General features: G+C 52.8%; 1 protein-coding gene and 1 long non-coding RNA gene across 2 annotated transcripts in view; one reads left to right on the top strand and one right to left on the bottom strand.

Annotated features, from left to right (window-relative positions):
* The window catches only part of LOC109278326 (uncharacterized), a 131,096-nt gene that overhangs the window by 21,127 nt on the left and 96,898 nt on the right, over positions 1–13,071 (top strand). The window contains 6 exon segments of the mRNA XM_053894285.1: positions 3,402–3,587; positions 3,703–3,855; positions 5,548–5,692; positions 7,753–7,911; positions 8,665–8,789; positions 11,702–11,875. Of these exon segments, the coding sequence (XP_053750260.1) occupies positions 3,402–3,587; positions 3,703–3,855; positions 5,548–5,692; positions 7,753–7,911; positions 8,665–8,789; positions 11,702–11,875 (942 nt within the window).
* Positions 682–1,857, bottom strand: LOC109278329 (uncharacterized). The gene is made up of 2 exons (XR_008419306.1): positions 1,601–1,857; positions 682–1,126 (listed from the first exon to the last, which is right to left on the bottom strand). It is a non-coding gene; the product is annotated as an uncharacterized LOC109278329 (long non-coding RNA).

The following is a 13,071-nucleotide window of genomic DNA, read 5'->3' as shown; positions in this document are numbered from 1 at the left end:
GGTTCTTGGTTTGGGAAATGCAGGCTGTCTGTCTTTTCCAGCTCGTGTTTCATCTCCCCAAGTCGTGATGCATCTTCTATTGTTTTCTATCAGCTTGCCTGTCTGGCCTCTGGGGGAGGCTTGATTTGGGGGCAAGACGAGTGGGCTTCCAAGTCCCGTTGGAAAAGGGAAATCAGTTGTATGAGGGCCATAGGCCTGGGGAGTATTTTATCTTTTTTTTTATAATTTTTTTAAATGTTTTTATTTATTTTGACACAGAGACAGAGGGTGAGCAGGGGAGGGGCAGAGAGAGAGGGAGACACAGGATCCGAGGCAGGCTCCAGGTTCCGAGCTGTCAGCACAGAGCCCGATGTGGGGCTTGAACTCACAGACTGGGAGATCATGACCTGAGCCGAAGTCGGACGCTCAACCGACTGAGCCACCCCGGCGCCCCGGGAAAATTTTATCTTTAAAAATTAAAAAGGGGGGGCACCTGAGTGGCTCATTCAGTTAAGCGTCCAATTTCAGCTCAGGTCACGATCTCACGGTCCGTGAGTTCCAGCCCCTCATTGGGCTCTGTGCTGACAGCTCAGAGCCTGGAGCCTCTTTCAGATTCTGTGTCTCTGTATCCCTCTGCCCCTCCCCTGCTCATGCTGTTTCTGTCTCAAAAATAAACAAACATAAAAAATTTTAAAAGAGAGAACCTTTTAAGCAGACTTTTAATTGAAGTGTCACCAAAGCTTTTTTTAAGTTAGAGATTTTTGTATTAGGAGCCAGGGTTCTGATTCTCGTGAAGTCAAGGAGGGCTCGCCGTTCTGGGCAGACATTCTCCTGCCCCCCTGTCCCTCGGGCAGCCAGTGATCCCACAGGGTCCTTGCTGCGCTGGGAGCCCTGACCTCATGCTGGCCCTGCTGTCCTGCAGCTCCCAGCTAGCCAAGGGGCCCCAGCCACTTGGCCTCCCCCGCTGGGTCCTACCTCGCTTCTCGTTCCATCTTTGGTCCCTGGAGGACCCAGTCTGCCCTTGCCTATCCCTGGCGGCCTTCCTGGGGCAAAGCCAGTAGAGAGCGAGACCTCTGACAGGGGGAAACCGTCCTCCACAAGCCTGGCTGTCTTCTCTCCACGGTTCATGTCCCCTGCTCTCCCTCCTCTGTATGGAGGAAACAGGGAAGATTGTTCTCAATTGATAAATCTCGAATAACATTGAATGTGCTTTTCCAAGCCACATATCCCTTTCCTTTCACAAAGAAAACACACACGGAGACATACATACCAAAACACACATATATGTGAAAGTAGAGATGCCTATACACAGACATGTCATGGGCACACACACAAAAATACTCACAGGGACAAGTGCGGACATCCACCCATACCTGGGTGCACACACACACACACCAGGCTATACTGGGACGTGCACACACACACACATTAGGGCAGGCATGTATACACACAGGGCACACACCCATGTTGGTACGTGTGCACGCGCACGCACTGGGACATGTGCACCCCGACCCACATGGTATACTGGGAAAAACATACACTCCCATAAGGGAACACAACACGCGTGTTTACACATACCACATACGAGAGCACACACGCAGACACCGCACGACGCACAAACCTGGTGGACAGCAGGAGTCTAAGAGAAGAACAGAGACGGTATAGACATTGCATTTTCCCAGGCTGCCAGGCCGTCGCTGCTCTGGGTGGTGTGGGTGTGGGGTAATAGAAGCCACTGCCCGATGCCCATGCCCAGACCTGGTTTCCACAAGTTGAGAATATGTATTTAAGGAGCAGTGAGCGTGGGGTCACGTCCCACCCGGAAGCCAGACCCTTCAGGGTTACGTCTTGGCCCCACCTCTTTGTGGGCTGGGTGACCCTAGGCAAATTACTTAATCTCTCTGTGTCTCACGATTCAATCATGTGATCTGTGTGACATGTGAACAGCAGAACCAGGCACACAGGGAGTGCCATGTCAGTGTTTTTTATTAAAATCCATCTTCCTAGGGTCGCCTGGGTGGCTTAGTTAAGCGTCCGACTTCTGCTCGGGTCATGATCTTGCGGTTCATGAGTTCGAGTCCTGCCTCCGGCTCGGTGCTGACAGCTCCAAGCCTGGAGCCTGCTTTGGATTCTGGGTCTCCCTCTCCCTCTGCTCCTCCCCTGCTCGCATCTGTCTTCTCTCTCAAGCATAAACATTAACAAAATTTATAAATCTATCTTTCTGGCTTTTCCCCCAATAGGCCTAGAACCAGCGCTCCCCTATCCCCCACTCACCCCACCCCCCTTTGCCTTCCTCTGATTTGAAGGCTCCAGGGCCCTGGTGTAGGGGTGGCTGAGCGTCTTGGTGGGACCCTGTCGCACAGCTGGAACGGGCCGGGGTCTGACTCAGCCTGGGCTCAGTTGCTGCTGCTGCTGGGAGGCCCCTGGAGAGATGAGCCTACTTGATGTGGGTGGGTAGGGCAGTGTAGCCCCATGGCGGGGACTGGGGTCTCCTGATCCTCAGGGAGTGAGACCCAAGAGGCTCCAGCATGTGCTGGAGGGTGGGGCTGGCGGCAGGAAAGTCTCGATTTCCACGCAGTTGGGAAGCTGGCGGAAAAACACAGATGTCATTTAAACATTCAGCTTGCAGGTAGAGAAGTTAGGTTAAAAGCCAAGGTCATAGAGACTGCACACCTCATCCCGTTACGGCACAAGACTGCCTCCCTTTCCTCGGGTTTATTTAGGCGAGGTGGGTGTGCGCGTGTGCGTGCGCATGCGCTTGCTGGCGTGAGCGGGAGCGCGCATGCGCGCTCTTGCCACATGCAAGCCGCTCCCCGCTGATGTCTGCGCGTCTGGCCCCGCTGCGGTGAGCCGCCGAGAGCGCTGTGACAGGAGCATTTACACCGTGGAAATTGGCCAGCGCTACCCACGAGGGGCTGCGGTTTCTCCGGGTGGTTGCTAAGCATTAACCCGAACGCTCCCGCCCCGCCCCGTGTTGTGCCCGCCTTCCTCCTCCAAACTGGTGACTGAGCCCGGGGTTTCCCAGCCTCGCACTGTCGACCTCTGGGGTGGACAGTTCCTCCTGGGTGCGAGAGGACCTTCAGCGGCATCCCCGGTCTCTGCCCCCGGGATGCTGGCGTGTCTGCTTCTCAGTTGTGACAGCTGAAACTGTCCTGAGACATCAGCGACAGTCCCCTGCCCTGCGTCCCCCTAACGGCCTTCTCCCTCCTTGATGCACCTAAGCGTCGCCTAGGTCCTTTGGCAGGTGCTCCGTGGATAGGCCCCACCACACGCCAGTTTATTCAGACTCCCGGGATAGGGGACCCAGGTCTCTAGGAGTCTGTGTGCAGCTAGGGCGGGGGGCCCATCTGTACGCGGCCGGGCCTGTGAAGGGCCACTTAGCAGCCTTCTCGGCTGGGGTGGGGGCCGGTTTCTGTCCCCAGCCGCTCCTGCAGACCCCGGGGGCCAGCCCCAGCGCCTTTCTGGGCATCTCGGCCCTGGCGCACAACCTCTGTGCCTCTCTGGACGGGCCCTGCGGACGCCTGCCTGGTGTCGGCTCCCTCATGAGGATCCTGGGAGAAGCCTTGGATGCCAACTGCACCCTCCAGGAGCCCTCAGACACTGACCAGGTGAGGGAGACCGGCATCCTGGGCACAGCTTGTGCCACGCAGGTGAGCCCTCAGCTGTGCGGGTGAGGTGAGCACCCCCACCAGGCCTCAAGGCCCCTCCGACGTCTTGTTTCAGCTCCAGCTCGTGCTGAAGGCGATTGGCAATGCGGGCCTGGCGGCCGCCGCTCTCACCCCTGCTCTGAGCACTTGTGCGTCTGAGAGGAGCTGCCCCCCTGAGGTCCGGCTGGGGGCCATCCAGGCCTTCCGGAGAGTTCCCTGCTCTGCGGACGTGAGCTCCTGTGTGTCGTTCCCTGGGGTTGCGATTGGGCGGCGGTGGGTCTCGAACCACTGTTTGCGAACTCACTTCTTCATTTGTTCATCCGTCGCGTATTTACTGGGCACCTACTGTGCACCGGGCACCTGCGTGAATAGGCGTCCGGGTCTCTGTTGACACGGAGCTTGCATCTGGTGTGGGAGGCAAGGACTGATCAAAGAAACACACAAATAAGCAATATGATCACAAACCATATAGGAGCCTTCCTGTGCTGCAAACCCTCTAGTTCGGGGGTCAGCGAGCTCTGGTCCACAGACCCTACACTCCCTTGCTGCCTATTTTGCACGAAATACTTTGCTGGAATGCAGCCGTGCCTGTTCATTTGTGTGTTGTCTAGGACTGCTTTTTTTTTTTGCTACAGCTGCAGAGTACAGTCATTGCAAGAGACTGCATGGCCTGCAAAGCCAGAAAAACGTACTGTCTGACCCTTTGCGAAAAAGTTGGCTGACCCCTGTTCTAGAGGCTTCTCTCGCCCTCAAGCCAGAGTCTTGACAGACCTGGCAGGCCCTGTGTGCCCTGACCACTGACTTGCTTATAGCTTTGTCTCCTATTTTCCTCACCCCTACGGCTCTCCAGCCACGCTGGGCTCCTGGTTTTCCTCCCTCTGGGTGTGCTTCTGCCGCAGGCCCTTTGCATGGGCTGTTCTCCCTGCCCCGAATGCCTTTCCCCTGGATATCCTGAGGCTTCACTTCCTCACTTCCTGTAAGTCTTTGTGTATAAATCACTTTGACTGTGGGGGTCCTCCTTGGCTCTTGCACCTGAAATTACTTATACATTTAAAAAAAATTTTTTTTAATGTTCACTTTTGAGAGGGAGAGAGAGGCAGAGTGTGAGCTGGGGAGGGGAAGAGGGAGGTGGAGACACAGGATCCGAAGGCTGTCAGCACAGAGCGCACGCGGGGCTTAAACTCACGAATCCAGAGATAATGACACAAGCCGAAGTCAGACGCTTAGCTGACTGAACCCCCCCGGGCGCCCTTGAAATTGCTTCCCCATTTAAGTTTTCCCTTTTTGGCATTTATCACCTAATACACATTTCACAGACGAACCACATTTATTGTCAGTCTTCCTGCACTAGAAGATCACCTTCAGGGGACAGGAGCTGGGTTTATCTTGCTTGTCACTGTCACCTGGCGCTTAACACAGTGCCGGGCACATAGTAGGTGCTCAGTAAATACTGCTGCAAGAGTGGACGGATGGAGGGCTGTGCTCTGAAGGAAACCGGCAGGTGCCGAGGGAGAAAGTCACAGGGTGAGGGAGGTTGCTTGCTTAGCAAAGGGGCCTGGGCAACCCAAGCCCTTGAGAGAATACCTCCTTTGTGTCGCACACTGTGCTGCTTCTATAAATAAAGTTTTATTAGAATGCAGCCACACCCATCTATCTACCTGTTGTTACCTGTGGAAAGTGGGGAGCCTTCGGGCTGGAGGATGACGGGGCTCAGCAGTGACCCTACCACCTCCCATAAACGGGCCGCAAGTGACAGCATCAGGGAGGCCTCCTATGGTGGAGATATTATAAAAGCCGGGGGGGGGTGGCGACAGGGCCACCTGCTGGAGCCAGAGCAGCTCGGGGGACATGGAACCCCGGGGTGGAGAGGGGTGGGAGGTGGATGGACCCAGGGTGATGGCCTCCCCTCTGCCCGGGCCAGCGATCTGTGCTCTCCCGCCTGTACCAAAGCCCCGAGGAGGACGCTGAGATCCGCATCAATGCCTACCTGGCCCTGATGAGGTGTCCTGGCGAGGAGGTGTTCGCCCAGGTGCGGCACACCCAGGCCGGCGAGCGGTCTACCCAGGGTGAGCAGTGGGAGCTGGGGGTGGGGGCGGGGCTGGCACGGGGCCTCCCGCTGGATGCGAGGGTTTGGAAGCGGGTTCACCTCTGCGCCTCAGGTGCTCTCCTGACCCCTTCCTGTTCTCCTTTTCTTGCCTCACCCCCTGAACAAGTAGCCTCGTGTGCCCGCACGTCCCGTGTATGGCACCTAGACAATCTTGGACAAGTTGCTTCTCTTTCTGGATCTCCGTTTCCTCATCTGTGAAAAGGGATGAAAGCCGCTGACTTCCCTTGTAGCTCTGGCCAGCTCGTGACCTAGTGCCTGGAAGGGAGACCTGAGACAGAGGAGGAACAGTATCTCCAAGTCTCCGATCCCTTCTAGGGTCAGAGAGTACCCTTTAAACAGGGGCCTCTGGGGCTCCTGGCCGGCTCGGTCAGTTAGGTTTCTGACTCTTGGTTTTTGCTCAGGTCGTGATCTCATGGTTTGTGGGTTCGAGCCCCACGTCAGGCTCTGTGCTGACAGTGTGGAGCCTGCTTGGGATTCTCTCACTCTCTCTGCCCCTCCACTTCTCCTGCTTCCTGTCTCTTTCTTGCTCTCAAAATAACTAAACAAACAGGGACCTCTGGCCATAGTTCCTAAACCCAAAAGTGAAACTTCAAAGAAAAATAAGTTGAACTAATTTTCAAAAATCTTGTGCATGCTACACAGTGAGGTGAGTCCCTGGAGCCCCACAGCCCGGGTTCAAATCCCAGCTCAGCGGCTCCCTGCCTGTGTGCCTTTGGACAAGTTACTAAACCTTGCTGAGCCTCTGTTTCTACATCTGGGAAATGGGGATGATCGTACTAGCACTGTCTCCCTCATAGAGGGAGCATAAACCGAGTCAATACACAAAGGCATTTAGAACGGTTTATCTTTTAAAAATTTAAAGTTTCTTTATTTTGAGAGAGAGAGAGAACGCATGTACCTGTGCACGAGAGAGGGAGACACAGAATCCCAAGCAGGCTCCTCACTGTCAGCGTAGAGCCCAACGTGGGGCTTGAACTCAGGAACCGCGAGATAATGACCTGAGCCAAGACCAAGAGGCAGAATCTTAACCGACTGAGCCACCCAGGTGCCCCTTTCCACCCCCCTCCCCCTTTTTTGAAGGGTGTACACATTTAAAAGTCTGTCGTGCTGTTAGGTTACCTTCTAAAGAAGTGACATCCCCCCGAAAAGAATACAAACGGTACTGCTAGGAGATGTAACTGTTCGTTGGTGGTATCGGGTGGGATGGGATGGGATGTGAGTGGGAGGTGGGGAGAGAAAGCGGTTTTGGTCAAGTAGGCCATTAACCCAAGCCCCCCCTCACCGGGGAATCAGGGAAGGGGCTCAGCCTTGATGGAGACCCTGGGGTAGCAGGCCTGTGTATTGTCCCCTGGGAACAAAAGCCAGCCTCCACTCTGATCCATGGCGGATTGTTCTAGAAGCTCCCTGCCGGGCATTCTCAGAGCCTGAATATCCCTCATCGGAATCTTTCCCCTGGGTGATCTCATTTAATCTTTACTTCTCCAGAGAGCCTGGGGATCCCTATCCCGAATTGCACGTCACCCCTTTCCCAACCCTGAAAGATACTCATTTCTCTGGGCCAGGCTTCCTCTTGACTGGTCTGCACCAGCAGCCCTGGGAGATGGGTTGTGATGCTTCATTTTGCAGATGAGGAAACTGGGCCTCAGAGAGGTAGAGTAACCAGCCTAAGGTCACACAGCTCGTGAGTGGTGGACGTGCGATTCAGACTTGGGTCTGACTGTCAACCCAGAGCTTTCCCCACAGTGTCCCCCTCTCCCTTCCGGAAGGCACGTCAGGATGCCGTGCGTGGGCTGGATTGACAAGTTCCATGAAAGCACCACTGTTGGCCGTGATTTCTTGAAAGAAAATACGGATAGCTGGGCTCCTGAGAAGCCCCTTGGCTTGTGGAAGTGGCAGGACTTGGGCTACAGGCTCCGGTGGGGTGGGGGGAGGGAGTCTGTTCTCTGGGCTGAGCCAGCTCCAGATCCATCCCTCCCCTCCCCTCCCCTCCCCTCCCTGTTGGCTGTGACTGGACTCCAGTGGGTTCCTTTGTGTGGAGTCACCTGCTGCAGCTGCTGGAGACCGATGACCCTCTGAAGCGCGCTCTCCGGGAGACCCTCCCTGAGGACATCCTCAGCCAGGAGTTCCATCCGGAGGCCTGGAAACACTCATCCTATTCTGACGTCACCTTTCGCTCAGGTATGGCCATCCTGGGCAGCCGCTGCCCCGTGCTGGGGCCATGAAGCCCTGGGGGACCTGGGAGCTCTAACCCTCGAGGACACGTGGATCGAAGACACTCTTTCCCAGTTGTCACCTGTTTATATGCCACCTGCTTGATTTTTTTTGCTCTGTTCCCACCCACCTGCCATTTTTGTTGGAAGAAGTCTAAACTCATCAACTATCAGCCAGTTCATAGCATGCAATGGAGTATTTCTGTCTTTTCTCTAAACTGGTTATTTTTTAACTTGCATTTATCTCAAAAGGAATCTGTCTATTACTACCGTTAATAAAAAAAAATCAGTTTAACTCTGTAAACGCAAGGTAATCCGGAAAAGGAATACAATGCTGATGAAATAGTGGTGGAAGATTGGCTCTGTTGCCTGCCTGTGAATTGGGGACCTGTTTTCCCCTGTGTTAAAAGGCACTAAACGGAGGCTGTCACCATCTTGTCGTAATTAAACAGAGCATCCAAAAGGAAACCCCGTTCTAGCTTGGGTACCTCTACTCCCTCAGCCGCTCCCGAAGTCTCTGGGTAGAAAGTGGGGTGCTCACCTGTCAGCAGGGGTGTACTGATCTTTTCTGGGGTTTTGATGAGGCTAAAGGCAGAGACACCTGTCCTGCTGGAGAGGACGTGCCCCATCTTGCCTTGTCTTAGGCTGTGGCCCCTCGGTGGCCAGACTCTACTCTGTGACAGGTACAGAGTATGCTGATCCTCTCTCTTGGTTCTCCTAGTGTCTGGCAGCCTGGGAGCCAACCTGGAGCGGACGCTTCTCTTTTCCCCAGCCTCCTTCCTCCCCCGTTCCGCCATGACTAACCTGACCATCCACGCCCTAGGTCATGCCTTCAACTTCCTGGAGGTGAGAGGGGGCCCACTCTAGTCGCCTTGGGGCGTCTTCTAGAAGGCCAGGAGTTATCCCATCCATCCATTTTTCCATATATCACCTCTTGAATCTATTGATCCACTTCTCAGTCTTGTACCCCTGGTCCTTACATCCATCCACCCACACGTACATACATCTGTCCATCCACTCGATCCCTCCCTCTCACCCATCTCTTTTCTCCCTCTCATCTCTGTACCTTCCCTCTCCATCTACCCTCTGACCTACCCATCTATTCACCTGTTCTCCCAGTCAGCCACCTGCCCACCCATCCATGTATCCATCCACAAACCTACCCGTTCATACCTCTGTATGTTCGTCTACCTTCATCTTTCGTCCATCCATCTATCTGTTTATGTAGCCTCTCACCCATTTCTCCACCAACTTCTCACCCCTGCATCTATTCATCCAGCCTCCTAGTCATCCACATACACTCCTGTGCACCCGTTCACACACCTGTCCACATATTCACGCTTATATACATCTGTATATCTGTCATCAATCCAGCCTCCCATCCAATCCATCCATCCATCCATCCATCCATCCATCCATCCATCCATCCATTCTTCTCCTCCATCTGTTCACTAATGTGCCATTATCCCCATCTCACCATCTACCCTCTTTCCCATCCATCCATTCATCCATCCATCCGTTCTTCTCTCTCACCCACCCATCTGTCTATTCACCTACCTACCTACCACAGCTTCATTTTTCTCACTCATCTATCCATCCTTCCACAGATTGAAATCTGTCCATCTTCCATTTCCATCTACACCCATTCGTCTATCCGTCCATCCATATATTCATATTTAACTACCCACCTGTCATCCATTGCACAAATATCTGTCTTCTACGTGACTTGTGCCAGGTGCTGTACTAGGCTCTGAGAATCTGACGATCAACAGGTAAGATAAGATCCCTGCCCACAGAGGTAAACAGATAAAAAATGAGTAAACATATTGATAAAACAGTGGCAACTTTCAAGTATTGTGTTGGGGAAGGCGAAGTTTGAGCTGTGACCTAAAGGGGGAGCTTGAGCAGCCTAGGGAAGAGCTGGGGTAAGAGCGTCCCAGGCGGAGGCACCAGTATGTGCAAAGGTCCTGAGACAAGAAAGGACTTGGTATGTTCAAGGAGCAGAAGTAGACCAGTAGAGTGAGAGAGACGTAAGACGGGTGTGCAGAGAGGAGCAGGGCCACATCGTGGAAGAGTTCTTTAAAAAAATTCGTTTTATGTTTTTATATTAATTTTGAGAGAGAGACAGAGCGCCAGTGGAGGAGGGGCAGACAGAGGGAGGCAGAATCCGAAGCAGGCTCCAGGCTCTACGCTGTCAGCACAGAGCCCGACGTGGGGCTCGAACTCATGAGTGGCGAGATCGTGACCTGAGCTGAAATCGGACGCTTAACCGACTGAGCCATTCAGGCGCCCCTCACATCCATCACATTTTAAGAACCAACTAAGCCAGGCGTATTCGCGTTCTCTCGAGAAACAGAACCAGTAGCACATAGGTACCTCTAGAAAGAGATTTATTGTAAGGAATTGGCCCACACGATTATGGAGGCTGACACTTCCCAAGGTCTGCGGTCAGCAAGCTTTAAAGCCGATGGTGTTGTTCTAGTCGGAGTCCGAGGGCCTGAGAGCCTTTTAGTTTAGAGGCTTGAGACCTGGGAAAAGCTGATGTTTGAGGTTAGGCTGAAGGTGGGGAAAAGGTGATGTCCCAGCTTGAGGCAGTCAGGCAGAATTACCCCGTAGTTGTTGATTGCCTTTTGTTTCATTCATGCCTTCGACTGATGGGATGTGGCCCACCTACATTATCGGGGCACTCTGCTTGGCTCAGTCTATTGATTTAAATGTTAGGGGCGCCTGGGTGGTTCATTCAGTTGAGTGTCTGACTCTCGGTTTGGGCTCAGATCATAATCCCAGGGCTGTGGGATTGAGCCCCGCATCAGGCTCTAAGCTGAGAGTGGAGCCTGCTTAAGAGTCTCCTTCTCCCTCTGCCCCTCTCCCCCTCCTCTTGTGTGCACATGTGCTCGCTCTCTCATCCTGTCTCTTTAATATATCTATGTATGTAATATCTATATTTATCTATCAATCTAGATATACATAGATATAGATATTATGTAGATAGATAGATATAGATGAATGTTAAATCCATCTAAAACCACTCTCACAGAAACACCCCAAGTTGTGTGTGACCAAATATTTCAGCACCCCATGGCTCTGTCAAATCAACACAAAATTACCCATCACACCAGGCCTTCAGCATGCCTAGTGCATGAGACATGGGACCCTGCTCTCACGGAGCTCAGGATCTTGCAAGGGAGACACCCAGATTACAGCATCTGAGTGTGACCTAGAGGTTTTGGGCTGGACATTGAGGGGAAGGAGTGATAGATTTGGTCAGGGGATGGGGAATGTGGGAAGAGAATGATGTGGGAATTCAAGGAGGACTTCCCAGAGGCGGTGCCATTTGAACCAGGCCTGAAAGAATCGGTAAGAATTTTTCCTGTGCAGCTTTTGCCCAGCAGATGTGGAACTTGATTTGGAAACGTGGTGCCCCGGGGCACTTGGGTGGCTCAGTTGGTTGAGTATCTGATTCTTGATTTCAGCTCAAGTCATGAACTCCTGGTTCATGAGTTAAGCCCTGTGTTGAGTTCTGCGGTGACAGCATGGGGCCTCCTTGGGATTCTCTCTCTCATCCTCTCTGCCCTTACCCTGCTCAATCTCTCTAAATAAATAAATAAGCTTAAAAAAAAAAGAAAGGTGGATCCTAGGGAGCCCAGAGAGCCCTGCCCAAGCCTGCTGGGCACCCCACTTCGAGCCCTCTGCCCTGCAGCTCTGATCATCCATGTGACTGAGCAGCTCCTCATGGAGTCCTGGCTTTTTCTTCCCAGCTTGGCCTCCGGCTGGAAAATGCAGAGAAAATCGTCCACAGGCTGTTCGGCGGGAAGTCGTTCTGGGGGCAGGAAGAGGAGGAAGAGGCCCAAGCAGAGAAGTCCCCAGAGCCAGAAGCAGGGTCCACCCCACATGCCAGCAGCCCTGACTGTCCAGGAGAAAGGTACAGAAAGGTGAGAGGCATGCAAGCAGAAGGTAAGGGGGGGTACCCGCTCCCACCCTGCTCCCACCACTCGCCAGCTGAGCTTTTGGCCTGGGGTCCCAGCTGTCAATGACCTCAGACCCTGCCTTCCCTCCCCCCACCACCACAGAAACAAGTACCTGGTCCCGAGCTGAGTAGCAGAGATTAGCCTGCCTGGTGGTGAAAAAGTGTTTATCAAAGCATCACATACAATTAGAAAACTGCCCAAGATTGTTAGCGCTTTTCCACCCATAGAAAACATCCTTATAATCAATGCCCAGACCATTGTCAGCACCCCAGGGGCCCCCTGCTCCTTCCTCTTCTAGTCTACCCCCTCCTAACCAAGGGTAATCACTAATCCCACCTCCTAACTGCACTGATTAATTCTACTTAAAAACAAAAATCAACTTTGTAGAGGTATAGTTGGCCAGTAACAAACGGTGTGTATATACAGTATAGTTTGTTGAGTTTTGACATAGGTATGTGCTATGAAATCATCACCATAGTAAAGTCAGTGAACATATCCATCACCCCCAAAAGTTTCCTCGTGCTCCATAATATCCCCTCCTTCCACCCACCCCTGTCCCCAGGAACCAGTGGTAGGTTTTCTGTCCCTGTAGATCACTTTGCATTTTCTAGAGTTACGTAAATGGAATCACGTGACACAAACTTAATTTTAAAAGTGTATAACCTTGGGGTGCCCGGGTGGCTCAGTTGGTTGAGCTTCTGGCTTCGGCTCAGGTCATGATCTGTTTCACGGGTTTGAGCCCCACATTGGGCTCTGTGCTGACAGCTCAGAGCCTGGAGCCTGCTTCGGATTCTGTGTCTCCTCTCTCTGCCCCTCCCCTGCTTGCGCTCTGTCTCTCAGAAGTAAATAAATGTTTAAAAAAAATTTTTTTTAATAAATAAAAGCATGTAGCCTTTTTGCCCAGCTTCCTGCATGCAGGACATTATTCTGTGATTCACCCACATGGCAGGCTATACTGGTAGGTTATTTCTTTTTATTGCTGAATAGCATTCCATTGTATGGATGTGCCAGTTTGCTTATCCAAAGGTGGATGGACCTTTGTGTTGTTTCCATCTTGGGGGCTGCTATGAACATTCATGTACAAGTCTTCACCTGAGTGTATGTTTTCACGTTTCTTGGGTGGATGTCCAAGAACGGGCATGACTGGGTCAGATGGTAGT

This window comes from Panthera pardus, unplaced genomic scaffold, assembly GCF_024362965.1.
Source record: "Panthera pardus isolate Hobbes unplaced genomic scaffold, ASM2436296v1 HiC_scaffold_5, whole genome shotgun sequence".
In the NCBI taxonomy this organism is placed as follows: Eukaryota; Metazoa; Chordata; class Mammalia; order Carnivora; family Felidae; genus Panthera; species Panthera pardus.
This window is presented reverse-complemented; position numbering and strand designations above follow the sequence as displayed.